The 10,701-nt window shown below is 39.0% G+C and overlaps 1 protein-coding gene across 3 annotated transcripts in view; it reads left to right on the forward strand.

Annotated features, from left to right (window-relative positions):
- Positions 1 to 10,701, forward strand: part of Aff4 (AF4/FMR2 family member 4) — a 75,649-nt gene that overhangs the window by 39,674 nt on the left and 25,274 nt on the right. For all 3 annotated transcript variants that reach the window (XM_031354339.1, XM_031354337.1, XM_031354338.1), the window contains 2 exons: positions 5,017 to 5,053; positions 7,872 to 7,920. In XM_031354339.1, the coding sequence (XP_031210199.1) occupies positions 5,017 to 5,053; positions 7,872 to 7,920 (86 nt within the window). The remainder of the gene's footprint in view (positions 1 to 5,016; positions 5,054 to 7,871; positions 7,921 to 10,701) is intronic.

Here is a 10,701-nt window from a genome sequence, read left to right on the forward strand (position 1 = left end):
TGTGTGTGTGTGTGTGTGTGTGTGTGTGTGTGTGTGTGTGGTATTTGTTACCCAACCTGGCCCCAGAATTCCTGGGCTCAAGTTATCCCCCTGCCTCAGCTTCTCAAGCTATCTGGGACTACTGGCAAGCACCACAGTGCCTGGTTGTTTTGTTTTTTAAATAGGACCTCACTATAGAGCCCAGGCTGGCCTGGACTGCAATGTCCTCCTTCTTCTGCTACCTCTGGGATTCAAGTATTACCGTGCTTGGCTGAGCAACCCCCCACCCCCACCCCAGTTATAGAATTCTAACTTGTAGATGTTTTGGCTTGAATAATCTATATGTATGTTAATTCTCTTCTTGTACTTGAGTTTATTGAGCTTGGAATTGTAATTTATAGTTTCTACCAAGTTAGTAAAACCTTTGCACTCATATTCTTTTCTGTTTTCTTCCTTCTTCCTGCTTCAAGGACTGGTATTACATAATGCAGTCTTTTCTTGTGTTGTCCCATTTTATATTGTTTTATTGCTACACCTTCAGGTTCTGCAGTATCTTATATGTTGTTGTTCTCAGTTAATGTATTATGATCTCATATATGGTTTGCACTTCTAAATTTCTGTTTTTGTTTAACATAGTTAAGTTCTATTCCTTCTATTCCAAGCATTAAATTTGACAACCATTCTTGTTGATGACAACCTTTTAAAAAAAGTTTTTAGTTTGTTTTCTTGATTTTTAGACAGTGTCTTCCCCCCGCACCCCCCAAGACAGGGTTTCTCTGTATAACCCTGGCTGTCCTGGAACTCATTCAGTAGACCAGGCTGGCCTCTAACTCAGAAATCCACCTGCCTCTGCCTTCCAAGTGCTAGGATTAAAGGCATGTGCCACCACCACTGCCTGGCTGACAGTGTCTTCTTACTATGTGAAAAATACAATTGCCTCTGTATCCCAAGTGCTAGGATTAAAGAGATATGATACCACACTCACCCACAAACCTTTTAAGTAGAAACCTATAGCAAAATGATTACAGAGATACTAGAAGATGTAGTATAAAAGAAGATTGCCTTTTGAAGCACATTTCTATAAATGGTACTACACAAGTATGCTAGAAGCAGTATGTTATGTTGAAAATGATTTGATTTTACAAGATAAAATATTGTCATATTTATATGATGAGCATAATGATGTGGCGAAAATGAGAAATCAACCGATACATGGAAAGGAGATGGCAACCTTTGAAAATTTTACATTTTTTAAAAATAAGATTTGCCCAGGCAGTGGTGGTGCACGTCTTTAATCCCAGCCCATGCCTCAAAAAACAAAAAACAAAAAACAAAAAACCCCAAGAATGAATAAATAAATAAATAAAATAAGATTTGGTACAGAATTAGGCTGTAGCCTTTGAATCTGAGCACAACTAGCACCCTTTATCACAGGAAAGAGGCAGAGTTCTTGAGTGCAATTGGGATAACATGTTAGATTTTCTAGTTTTAGTCTAGAGGCTATAGAAACTTGCTTGGCAGTGGCCTCTGGCAAGTTTTCTGGGTGTTGTAGGCAAAACACTACATGGTTTAGAATCTGTTTCTCTCTAACTAAAAGAGATGTTTAAATATAAAGGAAAGGGTTGGAGAGATGGCTCTGTTTAAGGGCACTGGCTTGCTGTCCTAGAGGACCTGGTAACAACTTCCTATAATAACTCCTGATCCAGGGGATCTTACATCCTCTTCCGGTCGCCATGGCCCCCAGGCATACAAATGGTGTATAAATATCCATATAGGCAAAACACTTAAACATAAAAATAATAACTTTCCTAGTTGCTTTTGGTCAGTGTTTTAGCATGGCAACTATCTTAGTTAGTATTTTACTGCTGTAAACAGACACCATGACCAAGGCAACTCTTATAAGGACATTATTTAATTGGGGCTGGCTTACAGGTTTAGAAGTTCAGTCCATTATCATCAAGGTGGGAGCATGGCAGCATCTGGGCAGGCCTGGTGCAGGAGGAGCTGAGAGTTCGACATCTTCATCTGAAGGTTGCCAGGAGAATACTGACTTCCAGGCAACTAGGATGAGGGTATTAGAGCCCATACCCACAGTGACACACCTACTCCAAAAAGGCCATACTTCCTAATAGTACTACTCCTTGGGCCAAGCATATATTAACCATCACATTCCACTCCCTGGGCCCTATAGATTTGTTCAAACACATGAGTCTATGGGGGCCATACCTAGCCATAGCATAATAAAAAAATACATTTAGTCCAACTTCAAAAGTCCCCATAGTCTCAACAGTGTTAAAAGTCCAAAGTTCAGGGCTGGTGAGATGGCTCAGCTGGTAAGAGCACTGACTGCTCTTCGGAAGGTTATGAGTTCAAATCCCAGCAACCACATGGTGGCTCACAACCACCCGTAATGAAATCTGATACTCTCTTCTGGTGTGTCTGAAGACAGCTACAGTGTACTGATTTATAATAATAAATAAATCTTTTAAAAAAATGTCCAAAGTTCAAAGTTTCTTCTGAGATTCATCTGATCACTTAACTGCAATCTCCCAAAGCAAGACAGGAAACCAGCTGGGCAAACTCCCAACTCTGCATCTTCATGTCTGATGTCAAAGTGGTCTTCAGATCTCCACTCCTTTTTCATCTTTGATGACTGCAATAAAGTTATTTCTCCTGGGCTGGTTCCACTCTGTGTTAGCACCTTTCCTAGGCAGGTATTCCATGGCTCTGGCATCTTTAACATCTTTGAGTCTCAAAGGCAACTTCAACTTCACAGCTTCTTGTTCCAGTGTCTGGGATCTACACATGATCTTCTGGGCTCCTCCAAAGGGCTTGGGCCATATTGCTAGCTCTGCCATCTGTAGCATTCTAGACTCTGGTTGACTTCACTCCATTGCTGTTCTTGGTAAACATCCCATAGTACAGGCATCTTGAATACTCTGGGGTCTTCCACTGCAAATAGGCTTCACCAATCGTCTCTTGTTGGCTTTCTTCCTGGTACCAAGTCTCAACTACTACTTCTTCTTCTTTTTTTTTTTTTTATACTTATTTATTTCCTGTATATGAGTATACACTGTAACAGTACAGATAGTTGACTTTCTGCTCACTCCGGTCAATGCTATGGTAGGACCCCACTTGCTCAGTCCCTGCTCGTTCTGGCCCAAAGATTTATTATTGTAAATAATTACACTGTAGCTGTCTTCAGATGCACCAAAAGAGGGTGTCAGATCTCCTTACGGGTGGTTGTGAGCCAGGTTGCTGGGATTTGAACTCAGGACTTTCGGAAGAGCAGTCAGTGCTCTTACCTGCTGAGCCATCTCACCAGCCTATATTTTTCCTTTCTAAGCTTGCTACACTTGTTTAAAACACTCTTCATGAGACTCAACCAGAGAACACAATCTCTGCTGAGATAGATTTATCTATCTATCTATTTATTTATTTATTTATTTATTTATTTATTTAGGTTTTTCGAGACAGTGTTTGTCTGTATAGCCTTGGCTGTCCTGGAACTCACTCTGTAGACCAGACTGGCCTTGAACTCAGTAATCCATTTGCCTCTGCCTCCCAGGTGCTGAGATTAAAGGCATGGGCCACCACTGCCTGGCAGCTGACTTCTTTTTAATAGCAAATATATATTTAGTTTTCTTATTATTTTGGTTGTACTTTCCCAGAAAATTCTGTCATTAAAAGATGATTTAATTTTAATTTTTTTAAGTAGGCTTTTTAATAGATCTGTATATAAGGTTGGCAATATATCTTACAGCATATATTTTGTACATGAAGTTATTTTATTTGGAAAGCTATGTTTCTGTTTTACTAAAGCTTCCCTCGTGCCAGGTCTGTACTATCATAGAGCTTTTTTTTTTTTTTTTAAGTATGTGCTCATTGTGGGGGAGACAGAAGCAGGAAGATCCCTGAATTTGAGGGCATCCTGGTCTACATAGAGTTTCAGCCCAGCCAGAGCTTCATATTGAGACCCTATCTGAGAAGAACAAGCAAATAAATAATAAAAAGAAGTATATGACAGTTTGTTCTTTACAATGCTATTGGTTTGTAAGAAACTAGGGACAGAAAGTAGGAAGGGAGTCAAGTGGCATGTCATGGGACACTCCTGTGGGAGCTGTGTTTTCTTTGTAGAGATGTAGAATATTTTGAGTGTATTATAGATGGCACAGCTCTTTTTAGTTAGGTTTTTTGTTTGTTTGTTTGGGTTTTTTTTGAGACAGGCTCTTAGATAGCACAGGCTATCCTTGAATTCACCATGTAGCTCAGAGTAACCTTCAATTCCCAGATTTTCAGCCTCTACCTACCAAGTACTGGCATTATAGTTATAAGCCACAGCACTTAGTTTATAGGGCCTTTGGGGATTGAACCCAGGGTTCATACTTTCTAGAAAAGTACTGTAGCAACTGAGTTAAGTCCCTAGCTCTTTTTATTTTTTACTTTAAATTAATTCTTTTCTTTACTCTGGGATTGAACCCAGGATCTTGAGTATAGTAAGCAAATGCTGTCTACTACTCATTCACATCTGTAGTCCAAGCACTTTCTCAAGACCAAGAATTAAAGATGTATTTTTATAAGTATGTGTGTGTACGCAGTCTATGCCGGTATGCTCAGGTACCCAAGAGGGCTATGAGGGGGTGTCTTATCTTTTGAAACTGAAATTACAGTGGGTTGTGATTTGCCCAACATAGGTACCAACCAAGTACTGAGCTCAGATTCTCAGCAAGAGCCTACTCTTAACACTGAAACATCTTTCTAGCCCCAAGACCAAAAATCTTGAAATTATGTGAACTCGATAGGTCTCTGAATTAGATTATGAGTATTGTGGATGCTGCTGAAAAGCAATGGAGACTGTTCGGTGGCCTTGTGCTGATAAGTTCCATAAGCTCTGATAGTCTGTGTAGATGGGGCCATCACACTCTTCCAGTATTTTCTCTTTCATATATGTTGAAGCATTTTTATCACTTGGATCTTTTCTCACTGATCTTTCTCTCATACCATTACTTTGTATAACTTCATGTCCCTTTCTCTTAGGAGTCCCAACAGTCTAACTTTGGCCCTGGAGAACAAAGTAAGTATTTCTTTTCTTGTTGATTTTCAAATTAACCTATTTTATGATTGGGTACTTTATTCATATAGCCATACCTTATATTACTTCCTAATAATTTTTATATGTGTCTTACCTTGTGGTTTTATGATCTGGTAAATAACAATCTGAGCTGTCTTTTTTTTTTTATTTTAAGATGTATTTATTTATTTATTTATTTATTATATATAAGTACACTGTAGCTATCTTCAAACACACTGGAAGAGGGCATCAGATCCCATTACAGATGGTTGTGAGCCACCATGTGGTTGCTGGGAATTGAACTCAGGACCTCTGGAAGAGCAATCTGTGCTTTTAACCTCTGAGCCATCTCTCCAGCCCCTGAGCTCAGTCTTAAGAAAACTTAAGAACTGTAGGTCATTAAAAATGAAAATAAGCTGGGTATAGTAGCGCATGCCTTTAATCCTTCCTTGTACTTAGGAATCTGAGGCAGGCAGATCTCTATGAGTTTAAGGCCAGCCTGCTTGACATAGTGAGCTCCAGGCTAGCCAGGGCTGTGTAGAGAGACCTTGTCTCAAAAAAACAAGCAAACAAAAAATGAAAATAAACTTATCTGAACTAACAGAATTTCTTAAAGTCAATTTGGTGGGCACCAAATGGAGTAAGAACCATTCTTTGGCCTTCCCATTTTCTTCATAGTATTGGTTTTGTGGTAATAAAACTGTAGGCAGGAACTGTCGTGCTAGCACTTACCACACTTAGGGTTTCTAAGCTAGGGTTTCTATGTATTCCTTACTCATTCTTCCTGAGTCTTCTGGTCCTCTATAGCCTCCTTGTCACCTCCACTCTTCACTCTCAGACCCTCGTGGAAGATGGCTGTAGAGAATGTGCACTAAGAAGCGTGTAGATTGACACTGGTGAGGTTCGCCATTGCAGATGTCTGAGTGTTGCCATGAGGCTCTGGAATAAAAATATTTTAGGAACAACCACTTATAAGATAGGTTTACGCTGACCTAAGAGTATTCTGAAAGATGTAGAAAAATTTGACCTTTTACTAGTTGTGTGTGTGATCTTAATGCAAGAGATGAAACAAGAATTTACCTATTTTTACTTATTTGTCATGTGTGTAGGAGGAATATCTATAGTACATATATAGAGGTCACAAGACAACTTAAAGCAGTTAAACTTTAAATCTGTATGGCCATTTAGTTCTACCTTATAGCTGTAGTTATAAATAGGAAATGACAGTGAGGTTTGTTTGATTGGTTTTTGTTTTTGAGACTGGATTTCTCTGTGTACCCCTGGCTGTCCTGGAACTTATGATATAGACCAGGCTGGTCTTGAACTCAAAGAGCTCTGTCTGTCCCTGCTTCCTTCATGCTGAGATTAAAGGCATTCACCACTACTGCCTGGGTCTGACAGTGGCTTTTTTTTTTTTTTTTTTGGTCTTGGTTTTTAAAAAAGATTTATTTATTTATTTTATGCATATGAGTACACACTGTAGCTGTACAGATAGTTGTGAGCCTTCATCTGGTTGTTGGGAATTGACTTTTAGAACTTCTGCTTGCTCTGTTCAACCCCACTCACTCCAGTAGACCCCGCTTGCTCAGATCCTGCTCCATCCAGCCCAAATATTTATTTATTATTATAAATAAGTATACTGTAGCTGTCTTCAGATGCACCAGAAGAGGTTGTCAGATCTCATTTTGGGTGGTTGTGAGCCACCATGTGGTTGCTGGGATTTGAACTCAGGACCTTCAGAAGAGCAGTCAGTGCTCTTACCCACTGAGCCATCTCACCAGCCCCTGACAGTGGTTTTTAAAGCAGGCTCTCACTATGTAGCCCAAGCTTACTTGGTACTCAGAGATCCTTCTGCCTCTGTTTCTGAACACTAGAGTTACAGGAGTGTATCACCAAACTGAGCTTTGAGATGCTGACATGCCCCAAAATAGCTAGCTAGAAACCTTAACCTTTTCATTTTCTCTCACAAATGTCTCTTCCTGACTTTTACCCCACCCCCATTTACTTCCCCAGTGTTTAATTATGGCAAATAGTATTATACATTTCTTCTGATTTGTTAATACTTTGGTATTTTTCACTGGATTTACTCTAAGTGTTTATCAGTATGTAATTCTAGTCCACTCTTTTATAATATTAAACCATGTTACATGAAATAATTACAGTTAATTAGCCTCCTAATAGTGAACATATATTTTATTTCCTAGCTTTTGTTGTTAAAGCTGCGCTATTATAATGCTGGATGTGGTGATACATACTTGTAACCCTGACTCTGGGGCAGCCGAGCCAGAAAGATTGAAGTTCAAGGCCAGTTCAGGCTCTGCATTGTGAATTTGGGCCAGCCTGGGTTGTGTAGTAAGACCCTGTCTTCAAAAAATTATACATAAAGCCATGTTATTATGAATATCAGGTCTGTATGTATTTCTCCAGATACTGGGTAAATTTTCATTGAACTAGATCAATATCAGCAGAGTTACAGTAATGCGAGCACATTGCCTTTTAAAATTTCTGTGGTGCCTTTAATCCCAGCACTTGGGAGGCAGAGGCAGGCAAATTTCTGAGTTAGAGGCCAGCCTGGTCTACAGAGCAAGTTCCAGGACAGCCAAGGCTACACAGAGAAACCCTGTCTCGAAAAACAAAAACAAAAAACAAACAAAGAAAAACTGTAGTAAAATCGCTGTGGAAGATCATTGCCTGAGGATGCCTGTTTCTTTTGTCCACCTTGTACAATGTATTTTATTTATATATTTGAAGATAGACATTTTGCATAGATATTTTATAATCTAAATAACTCAGTTGTTCACTTCTATTTTTTTTGTTTCAGAAAGATACAGTACTTCTGCTAAAACATCAAATGGACACCAGTCAAAATCGTAAGTTTATTGCTCAATGGATGTCTTTTTTTCCTAGAAGTTATCTGTAATAGCTGGATATTTTAAATGCTAGAAGTATTACTCTTTTGTTTTTTAAAATTTAAATCACCGTGAATTTTGAATGTGTGTGTGTATGGAGAGGCATGTGGAAGTCAGAGGACAACTTATAGGAGTCAGTTCTCTGGTCCTAGAGATTAAGTTCAGGTTGTGGAGTGTAAGTTGGCAAGCCCCCTTACCCTCTGAGCCATCTCACTGGACTCTGGTTTCATTGTGAAACCAGAGGCCTTGTACATGCTAAACTCATATTTCACTATGGAGCTACATACATTCCCATGCAGAAACACTAATGTTTTAAGACAGATGTAAGCTAACTTTGCCTGTTAAGAGCTAGAGATTATAGATTTTAGAGACCATATAACCTGCCTCCTAAATACTCACTTCTATCATTTAATACAAAAGCTGTATAGACTACAAACACTAACTTTGATGTTTTGTTTTTTGAGACTGAGTCTCATGTAGTCTGGGCTGTCCTCAAACTCACCACATGTAGTCAAAGATGAGTTGAACTTGATCCTCTTGCCTCTGCCTCCCAAATGTTCAGGTTATGTGTAGGCACATGTTATTCCTCGGTTTTCTCTCCTTTTGGGTGGTGATAGAGATTGAACACAGAATCTTGCACCTGTTAGGCGAGTACCATACTCCTGAACAATATCTCCAGTCTGATAACAATTTCTTTACAAAACAGCAGTGGAATACTGGCATGGAAATAAATGTCTATAATCCTAGCACTCAGAAGGCAGAGTCAGGAAGATTACCATTAGTTTAAAGCCAGAGCTACAAAGCAAATTGGGCCAGTCTGGGCTATGTATAGTAATACTCTTTCTCCAAAACAACAAGCATCTCAAAAAAAAAAAAAAAAAAACAAAAAAAAAAAAAACAAAAGGAAAAGAAAAAGCACTAGTGGCCTAGGTTTGCCCACCCTTACTCTGAGTTTACAGTTTACATTTAATAAAGAAACCGTGTTAGGGCTGGCGAGATGGCTCAGCGGGTAAGAGCACTAACTACTCTTCTGAAGGTCCTGAGTTCGGATCCCAGCAACCACATGGTGGCTCACAACCACCCATAATGAGATCGGAGGCCCTCTTCTTGTGCGTCTGAAGACAGCTACAGTGAATTACACAGGAGTGAGTGGGGCTGGAGCGAGCAGGGCTGGATTGAGAGGGGCCGGCGGAGGTCCTGAGTTCAATTCCCAGCAGCCACACACATGATAACTCACAGCCATCTGTACAGCTACAGTGTACTCATGTACTCATATACATAAAATAAAGAAAATAAATCTTTAAGGAAACCATGTTAAAGATAGGGTTCTTCTTAGTAAACCTTCCATTTAGTCACTGAGTGCTGTACACTAAAGCAACATTGTTTATATTATCTTTAAGTTTTCCTATTTTTATTATATTTTGAAGGTAGAATCAGTAATCTGTATCACAGTAGGCGTAGGCTATTAGATGTTAATAAATTACATCTAGAGAGCGAGCACCTGAACTCTAAAGATCACAGGTTAACACAGTGGTTATAGGAAGTTCCAAAGGAACAGCCACTATGTGGTTTCCTGTGCCATGGGCACAGAGCAGAGTTAACCTCAGTCTAACAGCTTCTTCATGTAACAAAAGGAGGACTGAGAAGGAAAGAACATTAGTTAAAACATGTCCCGTATACTGCTGAGAAACACATATATTCCTTTTATACTATCTGTATGCAAAAGTTAATAATGCATGTCTGTTGTATATACCATGTATACCAAGTATACCATGAGCATACTGCTTTGGTTGCTAAGGAAACTAGAACATCTGCTGGATCTGAGGCAGTGTGGTAAAGGCTTTGACATTCTCACATATGTAAACAGGTTCATTGAGCTGCCATTATTAAATCATAAGGGGTGAGAGAATTCAGAGTAAGTACATTTTCTTTACTGGAAATCAGTCATAGAGACACACTTAGGCACTTGTACAAAAGGAAACTTTCTAAAATTTTCATTTACTGAACTAGTTTTAAAAACTTCTCATATTATATAGTCATCTGGTTGCTTTATTCCCAGGTGATTTTTGTGTATGTTGTAAATTCATAGTCAGATTTAGAAATGCAGATTAGTCTTTGAGGGAGAGTGCAGGTAGTTACTGCAGTGAAAGACTTCTTCCAACTGCCTGGAGACTCAAAACACTTTCAGAAGAAAGGTAACGGAGCGCCTGGGAATGGGAAGGGGAACCTGGCTAGGTACAGGTCTCCCAAACTTGTTGTTAAGGAGTTACTTCATGTAAAACAACACAGTGTTACTGTTACTCTGATTTTAAGTTTAATGATTTTAGACTTAGAAAAAACTTCAATTTTTGACATTACTTTGAAAACAAATTGCAGAAATTATCAGCTTATTGTATTTATATATTTTAAATTCAATTTGAAATTTGGTAAAGGGAGACTTAGAAGTTAAAGTTTGAAAATTTGTACATGGTCCTTTCTTACCCCAAACTCTCCTGCTAGTGTCTGCTTGTCTCCTTAGCCAGGCAATTATGAACCAGAGCTTTGACTCTGGAAATTGTGTTGTGGTTTTCAAAGTTATCCAATCGATAGCAGTTACTCAGGTCCCTCTCTCTGTGGATTATTGGAGGCAAAGAAGGCATTGCTTGAGGCTTTGACTTTATCTTGCTTTTCTTTAGGAGCCTTATCTAGTGGACCAAAGCTCTATTAACATATATGTATACTATTAGAGACAAGTTTTTTTTT

This window comes from Mastomys coucha, unplaced genomic scaffold (genome assembly GCF_008632895.1).
Source record: "Mastomys coucha isolate ucsf_1 unplaced genomic scaffold, UCSF_Mcou_1 pScaffold5, whole genome shotgun sequence".
Classification (NCBI taxonomy): domain Eukaryota; kingdom Metazoa; phylum Chordata; class Mammalia; order Rodentia; family Muridae; genus Mastomys; species Mastomys coucha.